Genomic DNA, 25,892 nt, shown 5'->3' on the forward strand with positions numbered 1-25,892 from the left:
TCCCACCTTTCTCCTACTTGTCCCTGCTTCCCCTTCCAAACCTTCCAGATCCTCAGCCTCTTCCCCAGAACCAAGATCCTCTCTCCACCTCTTCTCCCACACCAGATCCTCCCAACCCTCCGCTTCCCAGAACCTCCCCCTACCCCACTATCCTTCCTTCCCCTACCAGAACCGCCCCCTGCCCCACCCCCTCCTCTTCTTGCTCGCTGCCCCGCCCCCCTCCCGAGCCCCGCCCATGGCCTGGCCGCCTGCCGCGCGCTCTCCCCTCCGTATCTGCCGGCGCAGCCGTTGGACTCTTCGAATGGAGCGCGCGGGCCCTGCGGCCGCCTCCGGGAACCGCCCCCTCGCGCGTGCAACATGGCGGCCCCCGGGCTCGCCCAGTGACCGGCGGAGGGAGCCCAAGCGGGCCGCTGCCCGGGGGCTCCGCGGTGCCCAGCGCCATGGAGGCCGCGGCCGCGGGGCCCAGCGCCCCCCGCGCTGAGGAGGGGGCTGGCCCAAGCCCCGCCTCCTGGCTCCAGCGGCTCTGCAACGAGGTGCTCCGCTCCTCCCAGCTGAGCGTGTCCCTGGCCGAGGCCCCGCCGGTGGCCGTGGTGGCGGTGGAGCGCTACATGGCGGAGAGCCCGCCGCCGCCCAGCAGCAGCAGCAGCGGCGGCGGCGGCGGCGGCGCCTTGCCCAAGCCGCCCGCCCCGGCCTATTGCTACGACGTGACCCTGGCGGACGGCAGCCGGCGGGAGAAGTGCTACCTGGCGCCGCCGCTGAACGCCCTGGTGCAGAGGGGCGCGCTGCGCGCCGGCGGCCGGCTGCGCCTCACCCGCTGCTCCTACCTCTACGACGAGAAGAAGCTGAGCGCGGGCTTCCTGTGCCTCGAGCGGCTGGACGTGCTGCGGGACCCGCCGGACCTGCCCCCCGGGGGCCGCGAGCCCGACCAGCAACGGCGCCCGCCGCTCAAGGGCGGGAGGAGCCATTACCTGCCGCTGTGGAACAACGAAGATCCCTACGGGGACATGTGGCTGGCGGGCCGGCCGCCGGAGCGCGTCGATGTCGATGGTAAAACGGGGGGGGGGGGGGTGTCGATGCAGGAAAACGCGGGGGGGGGGGGCTTGTTGGCCGTGTCAGGCCTGCGGGCGCCTGGAAACTGACCTGGCCCCTTGGCCCAAGCCCTGGTGTTGTGTTTACTTAGCGAGGGGGTTGGGCGGTCTAAGCCAGGTCTATGCGACAGATTTTTGCTGGCTGTGTCCGCTCTGTGTAAAGAGATGTGATCACTGACCAAGGTAGCTGTACCACCAGAAGTCCTTCGTGTAGATGCAGCTCTACTGGCAAAGCTGTGCTTTTACCGCTGTAGCTTGTTTTGCCTCTGGGCTGGTTACTATACTGGAATAAAATCCAGTTATGCCGGTAGAGGTGCATCCATAGCAGGAGTGCTCTGCCACAGTAGTCTACCAATATTCCTATAGCGGCAAAGCAAGCCTAGAGTAGACATTGGCTAATTCCCTCACAATTTAAACAATAAACATTAGTAAACATTAAACAATTAGTAAACAGTAAACATTCTAAATATTGCAAAAACATGTTAAATTAAAAAACAGCTGTGATAGAAGTATTTTCTCAAAATACAGGTCTTACGTAGGGGCCTAATTTCAGATTTGAAGTGAAATCTGAGCAGAAATGTAGTTCCATGTCCTGCACTAACAGACCCCTGCAAACACACACAAGCCCTTCAAAAGTGAACAGTGCTCTGTTTAGGTGCAGGAGTCTGCCCATGCACAACTTGCTGCAAGATTGGGGGCCCTAGTTCACTGAAATCTGTATTTCATAAAAGTTTCCCACTGTTTGTTTTTTTTTGTTTTGTTTTTACTTGCATGATAAAAATGTAGTAGTCGTACTTTCAACATGTATGCCACTACTGCTTTTGGAAGAAGAAAAAAAAGTTCAGTACTTTGTGCAGATGACTGAGAACTGAGTTTGTTTATACAGCATTAGCAAACAGTTTTAATTTTTATGAGAAACATTATAAAATACATATGAAATCCTCAAAAAGAAGAGGAGTCCTTGTGGCACCTTAGAGACTAACATTTATTTGAGCATAAGCTTTCGTGAGCTACAGCTCACTTCATCGGATGCAAGCTCATGAAAGCTTATGCTCAAATTTGTTAGTCTCTAAGGTACCACAAGGACTCCTCTTCTTTTTGCGGATACAGACTAACACGGCTGCTACTCTGAAACCTGTCATATGAAATCCTGTCTGCCTTAACACATTTCTATAATCTGCTGATACAAATCATGCAGCGGCACATGTACCACCAAAGAGGTTTATTCAAATTCAAGCATGCGGACTGTTTTATCACTTGATTTTTTTTTCCTGCTTTCTGTTTTTTCACTAGTATCCAAATTAACTTCTCTTGGTCATCTGGAAATGAACTGGAGGAGCAGAATACACTTCAGTCCATTGCTTGTGAGAATCTTGCATAAGGCTAGACTAAGGTACTATGGGAAACCTGACAAAAAACTGGATATACCGTATCAGGTAGGGGGGAAAAATCCAACTTGTCTGAGTAGTTCTGAGGTGTGCAGATCTTATTTCCATACCGTAAGGGTACAGCCAAGGGTCCTACAGTCAGCAACAAATAAACCCTAAAATTGTTTCAATTGTAAAAGCTTAACCATTTAAAAGTATGAAAATGATAAATCCCATATGTGTATATGTATATGTGACTGATCCCAGTTACTATAGAGCTTCATGGTGTTAGAACAGTGTCAGTGTTGTTTTTTTAATTGTTTGTCTTAATCTCAAACTGAATTTTTCTTGGTAACTATATCATAAAGAGAAAAGGAGTATTAGTGGCACCTGAGACTAACCAATTTATTTGAGCATAAGCTTTCGTGAGCTACAGCTCAGAGTTAAGGTGGTTGTAGTTAGGGCTGTTGATTAATGGCAGTTAACTCACACGAGTAACTCAAATATTAATCACTATTTAAAAAATTAATCGCGAGTAATCGCACTTATAACCGTAGAGTAGCAATTGAAATTTATTAAATATTTTGGATGTTTTTCTACATTTTCAAATATATTGATTTCTTTTACAATACGGAATACAAAGTATATATTGCTCACTTTATATTATTTTTATTACAAATATTTGCACTGTAAAAATGAAAAATAGTATTTTTCAATTCACCTTATACAAGAACAATAGTGCAATCTCTTTATTGTGAAAAGTGTAACTTACAAATGTAGATTTTTTTTGTTTGTTTTTGAGTGCAGTTATGGACCAATGTAAAATTTTAGAGCCTACAAGTACACTCAGTCCTGCTTCTTGTTCAGCCAATCGCTAAGACAAACAAGTTTGTTTACATTTACGGGAGATACTGCTGCCTGCTTCTTATTTACAATGTCACCTGAAAGTGAGAACAGGCATTCGCATGGCAATTCTGTAGCCGGCCTTGCAAGGTATTTACGTGCCAGATATGCTAAACATTCATATGCCCCTTATGGCAATTCTGTAGCCGGCCTTGCAAGGTATTTACGTGCCAGATATGCTAAACATTCATATGCCCCTTCATGCTTCGGCCACCATGCCAGAGGACGTGCTTCCATGCTGCTGCTGATCGGATTTTAAAAAAAAAAGTGTTAATTAAATTTGTGACTGAACTCACTGAGGGAGAATTGTATGTCTCCTGTTCTGTTTTACCCACAATCTACCATATATTTCATGTTATAGCAGTCTCGGATGATGACCCAGCACATGTTCTTTTTAAGAACACTTCAGCTGCAGATTTGACAAAACGCAAAGAAGGTACCTTTGTGAGATTTCTAAAAATAGCTACAGCACTCCACCCAAGGTTTAAGACTCTGAAGTGCTATCTAAAATTTGAGAGGGACGAGGGTGTGGCGCATGCTTTCAGAAGTATTAAAAGAGCAACACTCTGATGCAGAAACTACAGAACCCGAATCACCAAAAAAAGAAAATCAACCTTCTGCTGGTGGCATCTGACTCAGATGATGAAAATAAACATGCTTTGGTCCGCTCTGCTTTGGATTGTTATCGAGCAGAACCCATCATCAGCATGGACGCATGTCCCCTGGAATGGTGGTTGAAGCATGAAGGGACATACAAATCTTTAGCACACCTGGCACGTAAATATCTTGGTACGCCGGCTACAACAGTGCGTACGAACGCCTGTTCTCACTTTCAGGTGACGTTGTAAACAAGAAGCGGGCAGCATTATTTCCTGCAAAATGGAAACAAACTTGTTTGTCTGAGTGATTGGCTGAAGTAGGACTGAGTGGACGTGTAGGCTCTAAAGCTTTACATTGTTTTATTTTTGAATGCATTTATTTTTTTGTACGTAATTCTACATTTGTAAGTTCAACTTTCATGGTAAAGAGATTGCACTACAGTATTTGTATTAGGTGAATTGAAAAATACAATTTCTTTTTTTACAGTACAAATATTTGTAGTCCGAAATTAATGTAAAGTCAGCACTGTACACTTTGTATTCTGTGTTTGTAATTGAAATCAACATATTTGAAAATGTAGAAAAACATCTAAACTATTTAAATAAATGGTATTCTATTGTTAGTGCGATTAATCGTGATTAATTTTTTTAATCTCTGGCCAGCCTTAGTTGTAATGTTTGGAAATTTTTACATGTGTACTTTTTTCTTAGAATGTACATGTATTTAAACATCATGTACATTACTTTATTTGGTTATTGCTTCCAAATGTTTAGGTGCTTTTATATTGTAATATTAGTTTTTCAAGTGTTTGTTTTTATCATAGAAATCTTGACTTTAAGTTTTAAGGGTTGTTTTTGCAGAGCATGAATTAGGCCTGCATGGATACTTTCAAATGAGCATCAGTACATAACATTTTGCCTGATGATGGGTCTCTACACGCCTATTGTTCTAAGCTGTTGTTCCCCCACCCAGATGAAAAATAAGTCTGGATCTCTTGTTGGTGCTGTATTTCAGCAGACCCAGTCCAGGTGGTGCTCTTAAACTGCTCAGGAACAAGGGTGGAACATCAGTCGCAGTCCTTGGTATGAACTATGGGATCAGTACCTAGAGTTGATTCAAGTGGAGGAGTCAATGGCAGATGAGGAAGAGGAAAGATCCAGCACCACTTGCTCTTTACATCTTTTTTTAATTAATATTCTGCATTTAGGCCATAATGCACTGAAGTCCTCACATAGTGTAAAATGTTATGTGCCTAAAGCTACATGTATTGAATTATTTTTAACACACGCAGATGTGTGCATTATTCTGCATGTAACAAAAATATTCTGGCACATCATAACTTGCCCCAAAGAACTTGCAATCTGAGGACAGATGGATAAGTAATACAGAGGTCAGGGAAAGGGAACCAGAAAAGGAATATTCTGTGCTGATCAACACGATTCGCTATAGGCAGAATGGCAGAAATAGATTTTTAAGAGGGACTTAAAGGGAGAATGTAGGAGCCTTGCAGGTGAGTTCATGGGCAACCATGTGTAGGGGATTGTGTGGAAGAAAGCATAATGGTGATTTTTGGAGGCTAACAAATAAGTGGATACAGGTGGAAACATCAGTGGAAAAGAGGTTTGTTCCACTGAGTTGCTGCATTCTGTAAGTATCCTGGAAGATCTGAGAGGCATTATGTGGATTGGGTCACCTGCGCAAACATGGTCCCTGGACAAGGTTTTATCTGAGTAGAGGAGTGGCAGTGGGGAATCATTCAGTGTATGGATTTTTTTGTATGTGTTGAAGTGCATTTGTAGACTTTGCATGCCAGCAGGTTAGAGCTGGAAAAACTTTTTAGGCAACGTTTTCCCAATTTGGCATATGAAGATTTCCCTGTGAAAAGGGTTCACATAAAGTTTTCTGTCAGAATATTTTGTTCACAAAATTTCCACATGAAGGGGGTTCTTACACAATTTTATATGTTAGTTTTGATGACAGAATACCCCTCTGCTAGTAATATTTTTTTTCTTGAAAACTAGCCCACACACAATATTATGACCCATGCTGTTTACCAAATGATTCCTGAGTTATAACTTGACAGTTTTTAATAGAGGTTCTTTATACTGGCATTTTGAAGTGTTATCTTCTTTAAAAAAAACTTCTGGGTCCCCCCCCCCCCCATTTGAAGGGTTACCTTAACAGTGTGAGAAATGTGAACATTTTCACTATAGGAGGTAGGGGAGGAGAGTGGGAGAGGCTCAAAATTACCCTTCTAATGGAGCTCTGGAGGGAGAAGCACTCTGCTAATTATGATTTATTATTATGCATTTATTTGAAAAAACTGGTGAAGATCCCACATAAGTAGCAAACTGTGAGTTTGACCCTGCAAAGACTAAACATGGAAGTATCTTTAAGAATGTGAGTACTCCCACTGATGTCAGTAGGGACTACTTGTGCATAAATCTTCGCAGGATTGAGATCAATAGAGAGGTGAGATTCCCTGATGAGCTAGTAATACAATTCTAGCTTGGTTGCTTCATTTCTTTTCCTGTAGTCCGACAGCTCAGGCCCATAATATTTCCTCAAGGTTTATACTGTGAAACCGATTCATGGCATGTTCACGGCACTTAGAAATGCTGAACAGGAGCAGCTACGTAATTGGGACTGTGATGCAGGAAAATACAGGATTCTTGCACTTCCATGTTTGAATTTAAGCTTGTGGAGCATACCCTGGCTTCAAGTTTATAATGAGTATCAAAACTACAAGGGAAATTGCTGTTAATTGGGCAGGCATTTTAATAGTTATCCAAAAAGAGGAACATTTGTTATCTATGTAGTTAAAGGTCAAACACATGTTTGGTTTTTCTTTTCTAGGCTTATTTTGAAGTTGCTGATAGTTCAGGCATGATGTCGATGGTTTTGTGGAATTCTTTATGTCCTGAGTGGTATAACAGTATGAAGATTGGTACAGTACTTCTGCTTGAACAGTATGGTATCAAAACCAGTTATCCATTTAAAACACAGCCAACACCAGGGGATTCGCAGATGAAGAGATTTACTACGATTGGTTAAGTATTCCAGAAATCTGATTTCAAGTATTGCTGTTAAAAAGTTAGAAAATACCATTTCAGCTGACCAGTTACAAGAGCTACAGTGAAATTACGTGGCCTTTCAATAGATTTACCTTCAGTTCCCATTTAAAGGCAGGTGAAATACACAGTCCATTTTTGGGATGATGTTAGTATGGTCAGCGAGAGCAGCGGGTCTTGGCGCTTCACCCACTTGAAATGAATGAGGTAATGCATACCTCTCACAGCTGTTGTTTCAGGCTGTCTGCACACTGGGGTAGATATTCCTGCTTTGGTTACACTTGGGTCATGTTGACAAGCTTTTTTTCCCTCCACAACCATTAGATGAAAAACTATCATTTTTTTGTAAATGAAAGCTGAGTCTGATATGATCACATAATTCCAAGTGTTGGAGCCCTAGGTACAGGGCTCTAGTGCCTATGTCTTAATTTGGCCTTCCTTCCAAATTAGTGTCACAAACAAATATAATTAATGTACTATTTCCATCCTCATCCGGATCATTCAAGGTGGGATCTAAGAGTCACATCCTGTAACAATCCATACCGGTGCCCATGTGGCGCCCCACTGAAGTAAAAGTTTGGTGCTTTATGATTGATTGCTACCAGGTGCACTAAACAATAGTATCATGGTCCTTGATGTACTGATTCCTCAACACAGAGGAAAGAGGCTTCCTTTCTGCTGTTGGAGGGTGTGACAGAGCCAAGGCAGCCCTAATACAGGAACACTAATGCAACTTATTGCAAGACAGTGGCCTCCCCATAACAGGCCTTGTCACCAACACTTCTTTCTCCCTGAATATGGACTCCCCTTCCTTACGTACTCATATTCTGAATTAAACAGCAATCAGAAAAGCCATTTCCTTGACACACACAAAAATACATATCTTTGGGTGTTGGTGTATACATCTCCTTTTCTTCTTAGTAATGACAGTTTTGCTAAAGTAGTCACTACAGTGCATGAAAATAGACAATGTGCTGCACTGCTCAAAGCCATGTGTTCTGTCTCATGCATTTTGCTTTAAACCCTGTACTTAGCATCTGAAGTGTTTATGATGAGTTGGCAGGAGAGAGAAATGTTTTGCCAGGCAGGGAGACTTGGGGGGGAAGACAGAAATGAAAACTGTTAATGCTTACAAGCCAGCATAACAGTAATTATACTTGCCACAGACCTGCCTGCAGCAAAGAGGCGCTGTCAGATATGCTAGTCTGAGACTCCTTTTTGTGTAAACAAAAATCACTCAAATTTTTAACGCTTATAGAAATCTTCAGTTTGGTGTCACCACACCATTTATTGGGGTATCAGTGGTGATGAGATTAAAAACAACTTGGGAAGTAAGGCTACATATAATATAGGCTAATAGTTGCACAATGCAAGAATAAAATTGTAACTCAATAATGAAGTGTCATGGGGCATCTGCAGAATATAGTTGTAGTTTGTTTTTAAAAAAAAACAAAACTATTTTTCTCTTATCCAAAATTTGTACGTTATTCTGTATATTTCTCTTTTTGACAAATAGCTCAAACACTTTTCCCTGGCGTACACGTAACAAAAAAAAATTACATATGTGTTGATGGATGAGCTATATTCATGGATGTTGTAAAAAGACAGAGTAGTGTTGTAGACTGCAAGAATATAGAAAAATTCTGTAGACAACAGATATCCATTTTATATAACTATTTCAGCATGCACTTGCTCTGTATTTTCAGAATGACATTAAAAGTGAGATGCTGTTTCAGTAAATTGTCTCAGATGGTATAAAAAAATAAAATGTATAAACAAAGGCTTGATTTAAATACTTTGTCAGCCACAAATCCTGCTATAGGATATTTATTTATTATAGAACATGCACATACTGTGAGTGCCCTTCCAATAGTTAATTGAAACACAATAATCGACAGTTACGTTGAACTGCTAAAATCACTGACCATTGAAATAATACACTTATAGTCCGTTATATCCCATCTTCTAAATAACCAAATATTCTCTCCTGTCCTCATTCTCAGATTCCCAAAAATGAGTCTGTGTGTCTGAAAGATTTAAAAAAAGCCAGGTTTTGTCAGACCATGGGGAAAAATGCATCCCATAGTTGAGGGACCTTCGCAAAGAATATCCCGATAGCAACTTTCTATATTCTATCAAGTGAGCGCTAGCTTGTGTTCCTCTGCTGGTTGCAACTGTGGTAGTTTAGAGCAAGGACTGTGGTGATTTCTCAGGACCCAAACCATTTAGGGCTTTAAATGTTAAAACCAACACCTTGAATGCCACCCAGTAGTCCAGAGGCAGTGTGTGTATCTTAGTTCAATGAATTTATGTGGTCCTAATGAACATAGCTCAGTGTGCTTAGCAACAATCTTCAGCGTCTGAATGGTCATAAGGTATAGAGTGTATTACAGTAATCGTAAAGTGACAAAGACAGGGATGAGTGCACCAAGCGCAAATGAAACAGCTGATCGTACCACACCGGATGCATTCCCCAAAACTACTGCCTTTTCATCCCAGGGTATAACAATACCTCTAAATTGCAGACCTGAGTTGTTAATAATAACCTGCTGCCACAAATTTATGGAGCTCACATAACTATATAATAATTTGGGTTGCTTCCAAGAATCTAGTAATTCTCTATCTTATCTGGATTAAGCTTCAGCCAAGTAGTCCTCACCCGAGCCCAAATCTCTGGCATACACTATCAATCACTGTACTGGACCTGCCGAATTGCTTATAATGGAAATATACAACAGAGTTTCTTGATCATAATCGCTTGGAGTCAAATCAGAACTTCCACCACTGGCACTTCAGCTGGCTTCCCTCCTATTTCATCCTTTAAAAGTGTTCTGTAAATTATGGTGATCTTTGAGAGTGTTTAAGAACCTGTCGATAGTGGTTGACAAAAGGTTTTTAAAATATCCAACTGGATCATCAACAGACTACCCCATGGAGGGAGCTGGACAATCCAGCAAGGTTCTTCGTATAATTTGTTACAACCTTTTATGACATCCTTACATTCCTCACTTTATCCATGTAAAAGTGGCAAAGAGTCCTGTGGCACCTTATAGACTAACAGACGTATGGGAGCATAAGCTTTCGTGGGTGAATTTCGTGGTATTCACCCACAAAAGCTTATGTTCCAGTACATCTGTTAGTCTATAAGGTGCCACAGGGCTCTTTGCCGCTTTTACAGATCCAGACTAACACAGCTACCCTTCTGATCCTTTTATCCATGTAGTGACCTAAAATCAGAGACACAAATTTTATTCGTACTTGCAAAAGCAGTGGGCCAAAGTAAGAGTGTTTCATTTATTCAGCAAAAATACCACTTATTCAGACCTAAAGAAGAGCTCTGTGTGGCTTGAAAGCTTGTCTCTCACCAGCAAAAGTTGGTCCAATAAAAGATATTACCTCACCCACCTTGTGTCTCTACCTATTCAGAAAATCAAAGTAAAGGTTTCCTTTGAATACATTTTTATGCTTAAAATGCTATTGTTTTTCCCCAGAAATTAGCCTGAATGTTCGAGATCCTCCAACTAAAATTAACATTATTCCAGAAAAAATGGTTAAACCGGAGTGGAGATTACCTGAAGTTAGATATCGGTTTGTCACAAGGTAAAATAAAGGTTTGTGTTCTGTTATGTGTGGCCTAATGTTTTGCTAATTTTTATTGAATTTTAACTGGGAATATTACAGGAAAACATCCATTATACCTTGTTATGTCTTCCCAACTTTTCTGCTCTGGACACTATTTAGGAATTTTTCAGAGTGATTTAAATTTCAGGTCTTTAAGAATTATCAACCATTTCTCTTTAATTTTGTTTTTAGGTCAGAACTGGATAACTTACCGAACAATCATTCCTGTGATATTATTGGTCTTGTAATATTTGTAGGAAGGGCTGAAAGAACAAGAAAGAGAGGTTTTTATAAAAATTCTTTTCAACACTTATCGAATTATTACAATTTGGTGGAATATTATTTAATTTAAAAAAAATTTTGTCTGTGCAGAATATAGTGAAGATTTTTGGATTCATCGCTGGGCACATGTTGTTGATGGGACATCTGACCAACCATTCATACTGGAATTGTTTGCCACTTCTCAGCCGGATGTATTTGAACATATTCACCCAAGTATTTATCGTACAATAGTCTGACTATTTTATTATTTACTTGTTTGTTTCCGTTTACAATATTTTTCTATCTAGGCATCTTTGCCATGAATTCAAATTATCCCTAAAACTTCTCATCCCAACTCAGAAAATAAATGAGCAGTAATGAAAACAGACCCAAACAATGCCTACCACAGCAAAAGACGGTAGCCCTCATCATAACAGACCTTCCCCAATAACCCAGGTAAATAGATGGGCCTTACAGCGTACCCTAAAATTGAGCTGATCTGGCCTATTTTTAACCAAGTTTGAGTGAATTCCAATTTTGAAGCCCCTTGCAGAGAACACCCAGTTGGTAACCCCCTTTCTCAGCTCAAAAGACTCCCCAGCTGTAACTGTGACAGTATAGTACAGGGAAAGGGGCAGCCTCTCAGGTAGGCAAGTCCTAAGCTGTGTAGATCTTTACAGATAAAAACTAACGCCTTAAACTCCACCCAGAAACCAACAGGGATCCAGTAGAGATCACAGAGCACTCATGAGGGGTTCTCAGCATGCTGCACAGGTTAATAAAACTGCTGGATTGTGCATAATCTTCAGTTTCTGAATGAAGCCCAATGTATAAGACATTACGATCTTGAGGTGACTGAGGCACGTATGATGGTATCAGCATCTGCATCCAAAGGAATTGGTCGCAACCTCCTGGACAGATAGAGGTGGAAAAAGGCCTTCCTAGAAACTGCTGCTTTGAGTGGCTAACAAATGCTGTGAATCAGATTATACTCCCCATATTGTAATGTTTAATATCAAGTATGCAGCTGCGCACCCTCAGTTCAATGGGCCATATATTCTACTTGCTATCAGCATCTCTATCACCTCAATTTTATCTGCATTGCAGTTCTCATCCATGACCCAATTTTACTTAAACTCTGGCATTTGTCAGAATAGGCTGGGTTCAGTCAGAGAGAGCGCGCTGAGTAACAGGGTGCATGCATTACGTGCTTCTTTGCTAACCCTCCCGAAGGATTCATGTACAGATTGAATGGGAGGGGAGTCATGTTGAAACTGTGCAAATGGACATTTGAGCATAACTAGGGATGATGAGCAATTTCCTAAAACCACCATCTGGGATCTCTCAGCAAGGAAGGAACGGCCCTGTCCACTCAGGGTACTTGGGCCTGATCCAACACCTAATTATATCATTGGGAGACTTCCTTGACTTAAAATGGGCTTTGGAACAGACCCCTAATCACTAGAAAATAGTGCCTTAGTATTTAAGGATAATACTCTGCTCTTTCTCTCTCTCTCTTATTCTAAATGTTTTTAAACCAATACACATTAAGGCCTGACTTTTCAGTGATGTTGAACACATAAATCCCATTGAAGTGAACAGGTGGTGCAGATGCTCAGCACCTCTGAAAATCAGATATCTAGGTGCATAAATATGGATTTGTGTGCCAAACTTTAGTTTGAAAACTTTGATGTACTTGTACTGAAGTATTAGACTGGTAATAGGATACAAAGCATTTTCATCTTTGAGTTACTAGTTTGTGTATAGAGCAGGTTGAGAAGGACTGTTAATTGGTTTGTGTGAAATGAGTTGGTGGCTTTAATTCAGTTGCTGGCAGATAAGTGTCCACACCAAACACAAAAAAAACACAGTCACAGTTGGTATCCAGATTAGCTGTATCAACAAAGTCCAAGGATTGAATGAACATTAGGAGTTTACTATGCATTCACCCCAACACATTTTTTTCCATGCCAAGGAAGAAACACTTCTGTAGGGCAGCATGGGAAAACTTGCTCATATTGGTTCTGTGGATACAGGGCTTCAGTTTTATGAAAGATTGTATTGGCTTACCTGATATCTTATTGATGATCTTTTTCCAATTGCTTAGTCAAGATTTTTCAGACACAATCCTAGTCTGTCATTTCTTCATTAAAGATTGTGAACTGTATATTTTTTCAGAGAGTGATGCTATTTCTGTTTAGACCATTGATTGTAACATCTTTTCAGAAGAAATTTTTTTCTCTAGTGTTTGGTACTTGATTTGTTTCTTCCGCTTTGAATGCAGCTGAAATTGACATAACTTTGTTATACTAGATCAACTTAAATAACACTTTCTTTCCCATGGCAAAAATGATTAGTATGTATCACAGAAACATCTGTGATGAGATCACACCTCCAGCCACAGTAGTGTGAAACCTTAAGAAGATATGGCGTTACAGGTTGGGGGGAGGGAGAGAAATTAACTACTATTTCTTGTACTCTGTGTTTTTTGGTTAAGGGGAAATGAGTTTGGAGGGGGAGGATGTTCTGTGATGAAGTTTTGAGGAAAAAACTGGAATGGTATCACAATTAAGCCCCTTTTAACTATCATAGTTGTTTGGCCTTTTTTGCAGAATACTTGAAATATCAAAGTTGAGGAAATCAAATGTAGAATTGTATACGACCATAGTTGCTGTTTTTAATTATTAACACTGATAGATTCCATTGTGTCACATGAAGAATTAGTAAGGCTGGCTGGAAGACAAGAAATTCTGTTCTAATGTGGAACAAAAACGAGACCTTTCAGAAAAATTTATGAAAAAACGTGAGCAAGGCTGATCCAAGAATAGCCGATAGCCTGGTGCTTAACGCGCTCCATCTGGGATGTGGGAGACCCAGGTTCAAGACCCAGGGAAGTGCCTGAACCACTGGTCTATAATCAGTCTCTCTATCTCTTGGGCCTTATTAGGATTTAATTATTTACTCAAAGTGGAACAGTAGCTCCAACATATATGAGAGAGAGAGAGAGAAACTACTCTGGCACGTAAGAAAGTTTTTTTTAATGCATAGTTTTAATCTGAACGCAAATCTTCATGAGACAAAACATCTGTGATGTTTGAATTGTGAAATATTAACTTAATTGTAGCATGGTTTGCCAAGGCCTGAATCCTGCCAATACTTGTACAAATGTTTAACTTCCATTGAAATCTTATTGCTTTGTTTAACAGCTATGAATCCAATTCCATCCCCAAATTGTGAGCTCTGACAACAAAAGAGTGAAGCATTGACCACATGGTTAAGTTTTTGCAGGATCAAGAGTTAAGATACTTTTTTTTTTTTAGTGCATATTTAAAACTACTTTGGTATGGGACAGCTTTGGAATCTTGATATACCAGAAAAAACTGAAATGATTTTTTCTCTCTAGTGACCTATTTGGTGTGCACACAGATGAGAGTGGTGCGGGACATCACTGAGAATACTCCCAGAGCACTTTACCTTACAACTTCAAATGAGAGTCAGATGTTTATTACAGGTAAATAAAATATTATTTTTAAATTAATTTTACATGACAAGTACTGCATGTTATATATTCCTTGATAAATGAGGTATTTCAGCTTGAAGATGTCCATAGTATTTCTAGATACAGAGCAAAAACAATTAGCTTTTAAAGCAGATTCCAACATCACACTGTAGCATACCTTGCATTGCTTCCTTCATTCAGAGATGTTATTTTATCAAAGCGCCACTTCTTAAATCCTCTGGAGAGTCAATAAATTTTATTTTTCCATTTAATAACTTCAGGTTCCTTTTTCTCTCTCACACTCCCACTCCCAATCAAAATACTCTCATATTTAACTCCTATTGGCCTGATTATAAACTTGAGACCAGTCCAGTTTCAGCATTCATAAATTGGCCTGTCCGGAAAGTGGTTAGGTTTCCTTCCTGTCTACAAGACATGTGCACAAGAAGGAAAATGAAGTTATTGAGTAAAACTATTAAAACTTCATTGAGCTAATGTCAGATGGACTCTAAACAAGCCATGATGAGAAGATATGAGCTAACTGATATTGAAAGGCAGATCAGGACAGTTATGAGCTGAAAATATTGAGATTGTTACAAAAGTTAGAACACTGCAGTATGGTAACCGAAAGATGTAAGGTGTCTTCCCCTGCTAAATCATCATAGTATATTTTAAGAAATTATAATAATATATCCAGTGTTTGTGCGATTGTTGGGTTGGTCCATATGAAAACTCGTTAATTGCTTCATTACAGACTATTTTAAGAACTTGACACTCCTACATCATATGCAACAAGGAACCTTTATAAAAACTGTAATTCCATCAATTGCTTTTTTCATAGATTCCAGTGTTCCGTTCTATTGCAAAAAGGTCCTGTATAGCTTTTAATCTTAAATTCAGCCCAGTAAACATTCTTCCCCAGACATATCCTTGTTTTACTATCCAGTTTGTTCTTTCTACAGTATTCCTGACATGGTATGTCAGCCCAGACAATGAGTACTGAGTCCCTTTATAGGCAGATGGAAACAAGAAAATACACTTTTATGTCATTATAAAAATATCTGGATGCCTCAACGCACTCAGTTGGGTCTGCAGAGGAGCTTCTGATTGGCTGAATCAGGATTAGCCACAAATCTTCCTCTTGACAGAGGTATCTAGTTCTAGATTTCAGAGCTCCCAAATGAAGGACTTCTGATTTTTAGTGTCCTCCTGACTTGCTTCCAGTATGTTAGCTATTCTGCTTTATATCCACCTTGCTCCTAAATCAGAGCATCAGCTAGCATCTCAAAATCATCGGCTGAGACTGTTTTCAGCTCAACAGCCTCTAAATTGGTCTATCTTGCTGCGGACACAATGGTAACAGGAGAATAGGGTCTCCTTTGATGAGGAAAAGGTAACTTCTTGGTGTGAAATGCTGCTTCTTGCTCATCTTTTTTACACTGTTGTGTGGGACAGAATATAACTAGCTAGTTCTAAAAAGAGTGTTTAACTGTTTTACTACCCAAATGTTAGCATTTAGGGTACCTAAGAGTTTGTGTGTTTAAATCCAAGTGCCATATTATAAGGGTCCCATTTCACTTTTTCATAAAGCCACTATTGACTGCTAGAAGGGACCTTGTGTTAGCATCTCTGACTTGGCTTTTTGTGCATATTGCTGTATAGTGTTCAAATGTAGCAATTTATAAAAAAACAATGATTTAATCTATTTGATCCTTTTATTTCAATACCCAAACCTTTTGTTTTAACAGGGTGGCACAAAGGCCAACCATATACCAGAGATGCCAAAGTGAAAAACTTTATCCAGTGGATTAAAACTCAAAGTGAAGCTGATCAAATGAAGAAAACTGTAATTGGTGGATACTGTCCTTTCCCACCAGCACCAAATACTTTTTTGAAGTATTGTAAAAATAATAAAGGTATCCTGCATCATACCTAATATCCCCATTACATGTGCCTCAATCTGAGATGTCATCACAAGTATTCAAAATTAGCAACTCTGATTGCTTTGCACCTGGATTATATCAATGGTTAAATACTGGAATGTCCTTCAAGGAACAAGTATTATGTAGCTGCTGAAGATAGACTCTGAACCAAGGCCTCAGCTGGTATAAATTGTCATAGCTCTATTGATGGCACTGAAGTTTTGACAGTTTACGTCAGCAGAGAATCTGCCCCTCTGAATGTATACTCCATAGATGTTCTGTTCTGTACCATCTGTTTCAGCTACATCTTCAATCAGCTTGAAAGTCAGCATCGTATTGAAGAACATAAGATTTGATAATGATAAAGAACTTCCGCAGTAGTATATTAGGCAGAGCCTTGAATAACTATGATAATTCAGTATTAACTCTGAGCTTGCTGAAAAGCTTTGCTCCCCAAATATTCTGAAAATGAGAGATGAGAAAACAGGAGGATTTAATTACTGAGAATTTCAATTTTAAGACAATAATCTAAATTTAGCAATAAGGTTCTTTCCAATTATTTTTTATGAATCCAACATTGATACTTTTTAGTAGTTTTCTATTTCTTTAAAACTTAAATTTGTGGGAATTGCTCTTTTGCAGTTGAATCAGTTTTGAAAGCCATAAGCGAAATGGAGAGGGAGATTGAAGACCTGCACTACAGGGAGCACAAGCGCTTTGCTGTTCAGGGGATAATTAGTGCTATAAAATATGTCAGCTATGCAGCTGAAGATGCCTCAGGAGTGGCACCAATTCAGGTACAGTGCTTGAGGATTAATAGTGTAGCACTTAAGATGCTGCGATCGTAATTACAATTGAGATCTCTTGCATTTGAATTCAGAACCCACATACATTGTCTCTTGATTAACTGAATTTACCATTCTGAGCGCAAGAGAAGCATGAAAGTCATAGTTTAACTTTTAAAACTTAATGATTTACTTGTTTTCTGTTACAGTCCTCAATAAAAGTACCTGCTGTATAAAAGTTACTGATTTAAAAACTAATTAAATAACATAGTTAAAGTAAATTAGGGACTGGGAGAACTGGCTACTTTAATATAACCTGTCACTTTCTAGACAGAGGTGTTTTCTTTTTTTCTTTAAACTTGATTAGAGAGGATTTTCTATAAAGCAAATTTGCTCGACACTATGATGGCGATACCCTAGTCTCAATCTTGTATCCAATTCCTCATAAAGTTATTGGAGGAAAACTAACTAGAGATCAGTCTGATATCTTTTTGAAATTGAAGATGAAATAGCTTTGTTTATCTGTTACAGGAAGATAGAGACCAGTCAGCATCTCAAAAAACTATAAAAAACACTGGTATGTCTAAAGATTGTGTTACGAAAGGGAAAAAGCGAAGTCATCGAAATAAAGAAGCTAACTCCGTACTTGATTCACAATGCGCTTCACTGGAACAACAGCAGCATCCACGTATGTTAACCAGAAAGAGTCGAATCAAGAGAAAGATCGAACACCGTACAGAGCCTGAAAAGTAAGCCTGTTGAATAAAGTGTGGTTATATTAATTGTTCCATTTCACTGATCTACTATAGATATATAGAGTAAGATTTTTAAAAAGTACCTAAGTGATCTAGCAGTACAAGTCCCATTGAAAGGCAACTGACTGAAACTATAAGCAGCCCAATTAAAAATGGTAATCCTTGTTCCTTATAGACCCAGTCTTGCTCCCATTAGTCAATGAAAGCAGGATTGAAGAAAACACCTTACTGACTAGAACTTTGTAAGCCATGGAAATGATTCTGCAGAAAATCATCCTCCTTAGCTCTTGCTATATTCTTGCAGCTATTATATTAATTCTCAGTCATCTGAACCACTGGTTCTGAGTTTATTTTCTCCAAAAACATAAATTTCATTGGATTGCCATTCTTGATTAAATACTTGTGACATTATCCAGGGTACAATCTGTACAGCCCTCTGCGGATACAAATTGATATCCGTGGATGCGGATAGAAATCGGTATCCGCTGAACCACAGGGCTCTCCTGGGAACCGCAGTGACCAAAGGAGCAGAACGTGGGGCCACCACTCCCGGGAGCCAGCGCCCCGCACCAGCAGCTCCTCCAGCACAGCTGTACAGACCTCAGACAGGAGACACAGTCACGCAAACAGCTGCATGGACGGGGGCGGGGCTGAGGGGAGATACAGCTGTACGGGTGGAGCAGTCGGTGTGGGGCACTGGCTCCTGGGAGTGGTGGCCCCACGTTCTGCTCCTTTTGCCACTCTGGTTCCCAGGAGAGCCCTGCGGTTCAGCAGATACCGATTTCTATCCGCAGATATCCGCATCCACAGATATCAATTTTTATCTGTGCAGGACTCTAACAATCTGGACTGTTGAACAGCTGTGTCCCCTCAATTCTCCAACCTGGGGTGCCTTTCACACTGTTTCTCTGTGAGAGCAACCACTCCTAGTCTGCTCTCACAAAGCCTCCAGAATGTAAATTACTCCCAGCTATACTGAATGAGTGCTATGGCCAGCCTCTCTTGAATAACACTGCAGAGTAACACCAGCAAATTCCCAGTCAAAGACTTTCCCCCAGAAATATGAATATTGTACTGCCCAGAACCTCTATGATATGCACAAATCCTGTTATCTCAAATGGTGTTCCCCAAACACTTCAGTCCAACCACAGAGGTTTAGATAAAACAATAAAACAAGTTTATTAACTACAGAAAGATAGATTTTAAGTGATTACAAGTAGTGAGGCATAAAAGTCAGAATTGGTTACAAAGAAATAAAAGGTAAAATGCATCTAATACCTAACTTAACAAGCTAAGTGAATTCAAAGCAAAAGTCTCTCTCACCACATGCTTCAGCAGGATCCCTCCTTCAGTCCTAAGCTGTTTCTTTGTTCCTCAGGTGACATGGCTGCCATGGGCAGAGAGAGAGGGAGGAATAAGTTGGGGCATCTGTCCCCCATTTTTATACTTCTTCTTTGAGTATTATCTTCAACTGGGGTTCAGGATGCAGAAAATGTGTTGGGATGGGAATCTCCAGCTGTTTCTTTGCCAAGATGTAAATTTCTCCCTCACGCCCTTTTCCCTGCCAAAGAATGGCCACTTAACTATTTGATTCTGTTGATACCTGGCTCAGGCATCAGTTTGCCTTTTGTCCCTAAGGAACTGGTTTGTGGCTGCTTTTCTAAACTTGGAACATGTCTCAGTATGTCATACAGTAGAATTTTATAACTTTACATACAATGTTGCCACAGTCGTTTTACCAGGACAAAAATGATCAGCAAATTATGAGTTTCAAATGATACCTCATAAGGCATACTTTGTACAAAATGTATCATAGTCTTGTAAAAGGGGTGAGCATACGGGTACAAACTGTCACAGTACTCCAGCATGCAGACTTGGAAGAAACTCTCACAGCTCTAAATTTCTGCACCGTTGGACCTAGCAAGTGGCATCATGAATGCTTTAAGAATTTTCAGACATGTGGCATTCCACTTGCCCTGATTAAAACAATCAAGTGGACCACAGTGCTTTTTATATACAGGGAGAAGCAGGATCATACCTATTGTGATGAGAAACAAACTCTGGTGTGAGAAGAGTCCCCACAGGAGACATTCCTGGGGATTACCAACCTGTCAGGGAAAGCAAATTCTAAATCATAGAAAGGTTAAGCCGGTGGATTAAAGGGCATACGCAGGTTGTGTTGATCAACTAGCAGTGATCAAATCTTTCTGGAGTTGGGTGACAGTCAGGCTAGATCTCTTTAGACCAGGGGTCTCCAAACCTTTTGAATCGCGCACCCCCAGGGCCAGCTCTGGGGAAGCAAAAAGAAAAGCTGCCTCTGAAGACGGAGTGGGGAGAGCTGAGCTGCCGCCAGTATGCCGGTGGCACTCCTCCTGCCGCGCACCCCCACGGATGGTCTTGCACATCCCACTTTGGAGGCCACTGCTTTAGAGCATAATACTGATGTTCTGAACAAACATTTCTGTGTTTGTTTGTGATGGGAGGATTCTGTGTGCCTTCCAACCCATATCTGTGGTATCAGGAGTCCTGGCTAGGGTTAGCAGAAATGAATGTCGGCAGTAGCTACTGCTGTGAGCTGGCAAACGTGCCTCCACGGGTAGTTGTGACGGCACACTCAACCAGGGCACAAACGTCATCAGCGGCCTTTCTGGCACAATCCAAGAGATCTGTAAGGCCACTACCTGGTCGTCTGTCCACACGTTCGTGTCTCATTATGCATTTACCCAGCAAGCTCAAGATGATGCTGGCTTGACACAGCAGTGCTGCAAGCTGTACAACAGTGAACTCCAAGTTCACTGCCATGGACACTGCTTGTGAGTCACCATGAATGGAATCGACATGAGCTAGGGCTCGAAGAAGAAAAAACTATTACCTACCTTTTCGTAACTGTTGTTCTTGGAACTGTGTTGCTCGTGTACATTCCATTACCCGCCTTCCTGCCCCTCTGTTGTAGTTGCCGCAAGAAGGAACTGAGAGGGCTTAGTATAGAAACCTGTTTATGGGCTATGCGTGGTTCTCAACCCATTTACTATTGTGGGCTGCATATGCAGCTCTTTGTGTTATGTGGGCTGCATCCACAATATACATACTGTATGGCCCTGAGGTTGTTACGTGGGCTGCAGCTATGTGCTGTTTGGGCTGCAAGCAGCCCGTGGGTTGAGAACTGCTGGTCTATGACATTCAGCTCTGTTTCTGCCAGGGCTACACATGTCGTTTTCAGCAAGTTTCCACTAGAGGGCGAGAAATGCTGTTTTTAACGTAAAACATTTTTCTGTAGATTTCACTGATTCACGTGTCAAGAAATGCATTTAGCCTTGAACTTTGAGAAGGTTTATGTTGAGAAAAATGATTCTAGTTATCTCAAATGTTAATTTCTGAGCTCAATGTCAGAGTGATCCTTATCAATAAAAAGAACTCTTATCAAGGTCTGGAGTTTGTGCGTTAGAAGTTACAGGTTTTTTATAACCTAGTCACCAAACACACACACAATTTTATGTGAAGCTTGAAAACCTCAGAATTAACTGTAATTTTTTCCTTTTATAGCTTGCATGAATTTCAGCAAGAAGATTCTGTTCCAAAACAAAATATCTTGACTGAGCCTGACACTTCACAACCCGATAGAGGTATGTGGCTAAATATTTTGTTCGGCTGCGATCATTCCAGTATTTTACAAAAGATGTAGATCTAGACTTTCTCCGCTCAGGCCCAAAGTAGGGGGACAAAGGTGGTAGTATACCACCTTTACATCCCCTGTCCCCACCATCCTTGAGCTGGTTCAGCCCTTAATACAATGTAGAGAAGCCCCAGGACTGTTCTTATTTACATCAAGCTGCAACAGCCTCTAAGGAACCATTCTGGCAACTAGGTATCAGCATCTTTTCCCCCAACACATGCTGGGGTGGCTGTATGAGTGGTAGAACACAACTGTATTGCTCTATGCCACTGTGTAAGGAATCCTTAATGTCTCTTTAGCTGGCTTTGAGTCCATGTTGCATCTCTGGAGCAGGGCAGAGGACCTCGTCTCCATTTTTGTTGTTGGTGTTGCAGTAGTGGTCCAAATGTGGTAGTGTTTCCAAAGTCAGGAAAGTCTTCCCAGATGATAAGTACATTCTAAAAAAAGTCACACTCTGAGGAAAGGTAGTAACATACAAGCAAGTAATCATGGTGATGAGAGTTACACATCTTATTAGCTACATGTTTGGACTTTTTTTTTTAAGTTAAACACATTAGAATTTCCCTGTTTTGTTCTTCGTCTATATTTGAAAGTTAAATCCAGATGTTTTAAACAGATATTATCTCAAATTATATCTGTTCCTAGTGTGGGCTTCATTTGTAAGTTTACTATCAATATATGTAAACTCTATCTTATTCCATGCGGAATCTGCATTATTGTAATTGTTCATAGTGGGAGCTCACGCAATCAGATGTTCATGATGGCGTTTATATATATTAGACTGGCAAAGAAAGTGTGGTGTCGGCTGCAAAGAGCTCTCTCCAGCCAGCTGGGCTTCAAATACTTTTAAATACCATCATTCTCTTAAACGTGGATTTCAGCATCTCACTTTTCAGTAGCAAAAGGCTGTAACTTCTGCTGTCCTGTCCTAATTTCACATCTGTTTGTGTTGATTCAAATGTGAGTGTACAAATAGGACATGCAAATTACAGCCCCAGAATATAAAGAGAGGAAAGTAAGAGAAGGCATGATTGAAGTTTGAGAAGGGGAGAGAGATTTAATCCTGGCATTTATATCCCAGCAATTTTTAACTTTAATACCACAAAATCCTGCAAATAAGGTCTTCACACTTATTCTAGAGGGTCGCAGTTACAGTATTTTTCTTTCTTCTCTTAATGTAATTATACAGAATATCCCAGTAAAATTTCTTTTCAGCCAGCTATCTTTCTAACCAGATGTGGATGTTTAGTTGCTCAAAATTAAAAATGGCAATAGCATGAAATTTAACACTTGGTATACTGTACCACTGATATAAGGCAGCGCTACCAAAGAGTTGCAGTTCTAACAGCCAGCATTGTTATGGAATGCCTAATAATGTACACTTTCCCAATGATACAACATGCTGCTTATAAATTTAAAAGATTAAAAGCAACTGTTACATAATCAAGCAGCTAAGCTTTTTGTTTTAGTTTTTTGAGATGTCATTGTTTTCAGTTTCATTTGACTCATCTATATTTAATAGTAATTTCCCCCTATCTAATGCATGACCACCTTAATCATCCATATAGTAAACTGAGAGAGTGCTTATGAATGGGGGAGGATGGTGGTTGTAAACTTACTATACACACCAGTTTTGTGAGATAAGTCCTGCTCCATGCTCTGCACAAGGGTTCTCCAGACAGCACTCAAATGCTAGTGCAGTTTCTTAGGCCCACCAGTTTTCCTTACTTTTCACTATAATTCCTTGTGTCTCATCCAATGCAGTAATGGTTGTGTACTCTGCTTGTTTAATGGTCTTCCACTTGGGTGTTGCCATTTCTGGTTTAGCCATATACACCCTGGTGTCTTCAGTTCTTTGGGACAGCTAAAGCTCCGTTGTAATAACTACCGTCGTGCTTCCTGCGAAGCAGTGAGGAAATTTGCACACACAATTCATGTGACTAAATTGGAAATAGCAATACAAGTTTTCATAGTATAGTATCAGGATGGGGGCACTATTTGTGGGGAGGGCAAGACAAAATAGGGATAACTGGGAAAAAAAATAGGCTGGTTACATTTCGGAATGGGCCTAGTGGTAAGCTCACAGAATGGGGACTTGCCTACAAAATTGGAAAAAAATGGTTTCTTTGAAGTTTTTCCAGTTCTTAGTTCAGAGGTTACATATAATGGTAGACATAGGGACTTACAGTTAGCTATATAACTGGGACTCTGCACAATATACATTATAAGGCAGGGGTTCTCAAACTGAGGGTCGAGACGCATCATGGGGTCGTAAGGTTATTACCGGGGGGGTCGCGAGCTGTTAGCCTCCACCCCCAAACCCTGCTTTTCCTCCAGCATTTTTAATAGTGTTAAAAATGTTCGGGGGGTCGCACTCAAAGGTTTGCTTGTCATAGGGGTCACCAGTACAAAAGTTTGAGAACCACTGTTATAAGGTACAGCCAGTAGTCTTCATTGCATGAATATACGTTGTACAGAAGGTGGTAAAGAATATCATCATAAAGTACCTGTTTCCTTTTTATACTTCCCGAGTGTTGGTAAAACAAAGTGACTGGGGAGGTGACTGATCCTTATCCACCCAAAAGCAAGCAATGAATGGCACCTTCCAACCAATAATTATTTTTATGAATCCGGTCTTCAAACTGTAGCTGGAAACAACATACAGTATTTACTAACAGTCCAGCCTTAGCTTAATTCTTTATGCATTCTTCGTTTTGATTTTTCCACCTATATTTTCACATTTGACTTTAATATTAATCTATTCATGAAATTTTTGCTTTTCCTAATACATTGGGGGGGGGGTAGTATGGTTTTGTCTATGCATATTGATCAACTAAATGTTTAATGTATTTATAATAGCAGACAAACAGGGACTGAGTGATGCACCTGAAATAGAAGAGATGGGAAGAACTTCTCATGATTCATGGCAAAGTGATCTGTGGGTAATGGTGAAAGACAACTTAATAGATCACTTGCATTACTGCACTGTTTTCCCAGAAAGCATCCCACGTAAATTTGATTATATGCTCAAAGAATTCCTTATACAGCAATACAATCTACATCCAGCTGTGCACAATCCAAAAGAATACATAACAAATAAAGAAATTCATGAATTTAAAAGTGCCAGTGGCCCTGGGCACTATGAAGTGACTATACTGGGTAAGTGACAATTAGTACTTTAATTTTTTTTAGGAAGAAATCATAGCAATGTAAGGTTTGTTAGCATTCTCAATGTTTAACAAAGAACTGTTTAACTTTCTATGAAGTTGAATGGATACTTTAGTATAATTTGGGCATTATGCTAAATTGCTAAGTTAAGAAATGAATGAGGTTCTTTTTATATACAATCTTGTTAAATGTACAGACTGATTTTTTTTTAAAGGATAATATTAAGGAGGCACCACTCCAAACTCCATAGTTAAGTCTGAGTTGAGTTTTACACTAAAAGCAGGTAGTCTCCAGACTTACAGCACATTTTGAGTACAGCATTAATTTTCTGATGATTTTCAAATTTCCATGTAATTTGAGTTAAGACCTATTTTAAAATTAATTTTAAAGAAAGTGAAAATTTGACTTTTGGATGTTTCCTTACTTTTTTTTTTTAAATAGAACAAAAACAAACTGTTCAAAATATCAGTTTGAAAAACAGCATTAAATTTTTGTGGAAAATATCCTGCCCGCCCCCACTCCCACCTCCCCTTTTTTTAGCTTAAATTGTGAATTTGAAAGTTGCTTTCTAGCTGTACTTTCTGTGCAGTTAAAATTCACTTAAATCTGGTTTCTCAGCTACATTTGAAGAGACTGGGTTGTAATTAAGCTATTAAAATTTTGTTTTTATGTAACTGTTACGATTACGGACAAGCATTGTTCGGTAGGTCAGATCATTAAGTGGAGCTATTTTGAAAACAGCAATAACCAATCTCCACCCTTTTTCTCCAGCTATTTTACATGCTGGAGATGTGTTTGTTGAAATGAGTCAGTGGTGTAAAGGGAACTGTACGTATGTTTCAAGAGTACTACTTCAGCCTCATCTATAACTGGACTGGTTCCAACTGTAGAGTGGATTTGATTTAAATCATGATTTAAATCACTAGTCAGGAAGACTCAATTTAATCATGGATTTCTACATAAAAGTGCATTTTTTGTTGGTTGTTATAACTTTAATACACATTCTTCACAACGCAGAGATAGATGTAGGTTTCATTTTTAGAAGGTACACACTATACCTTTTTAAGTGATTTGTTTTGAAAACTTTTCAGATTAGTTTTACAGCTATATCAGAAAATAAATAATTGGTTATTTCATTTACCAAAGGTAATTGAAGCAGATATTTATGAAGTCACTAGG

The 25,892-nt window shown here is 40.1% G+C and overlaps 1 protein-coding gene across 2 annotated transcripts in view; it reads left to right on the forward strand.

Moving 5' to 3' along the window:
- The first annotated feature begins 243 nt into the window (after nucleotides 1–243).
- The window catches only part of RADX (RPA1 related single stranded DNA binding protein, X-linked), a 35,182-nt gene continuing 9,533 nt past the window's right edge, over nucleotides 244–25,892 (forward strand). Inside the window, exons 1-12 of one of the 2 annotated variants that reach the window (XM_073358337.1) lie at nucleotides 244–1,047; nucleotides 2,382–2,524; nucleotides 6,815–7,007; nucleotides 10,521–10,629; nucleotides 10,843–10,934; nucleotides 11,023–11,145; nucleotides 14,315–14,422; nucleotides 16,159–16,326; nucleotides 16,975–17,129; nucleotides 17,649–17,866; nucleotides 21,416–21,495; nucleotides 24,405–24,704. In XM_073358337.1, the coding sequence (XP_073214438.1) occupies nucleotides 441–1,047; nucleotides 2,382–2,524; nucleotides 6,815–7,007; nucleotides 10,521–10,629; nucleotides 10,843–10,934; nucleotides 11,023–11,145; nucleotides 14,315–14,422; nucleotides 16,159–16,326; nucleotides 16,975–17,129; nucleotides 17,649–17,866; nucleotides 21,416–21,495; nucleotides 24,405–24,704 (2,296 nt within the window). In that variant the 5' untranslated portion in view covers nucleotides 244–440. The remainder of the gene's footprint in view (nucleotides 1,048–2,381; nucleotides 2,525–6,814; nucleotides 7,008–10,520; nucleotides 10,630–10,842; nucleotides 10,935–11,022; nucleotides 11,146–14,314; nucleotides 14,423–16,158; nucleotides 16,327–16,974; nucleotides 17,130–17,648; nucleotides 17,867–21,415; nucleotides 21,496–24,404; nucleotides 24,705–25,892) is intronic. The other variant, XM_073358338.2, reaches the window with a different exon arrangement.

Source organism: Lepidochelys kempii, chromosome 9 (genome assembly GCF_965140285.1).
Source record: "Lepidochelys kempii isolate rLepKem1 chromosome 9, rLepKem1.hap1, whole genome shotgun sequence".
NCBI lineage: Eukaryota > Metazoa > Chordata > Testudines > Cheloniidae > Lepidochelys > Lepidochelys kempii.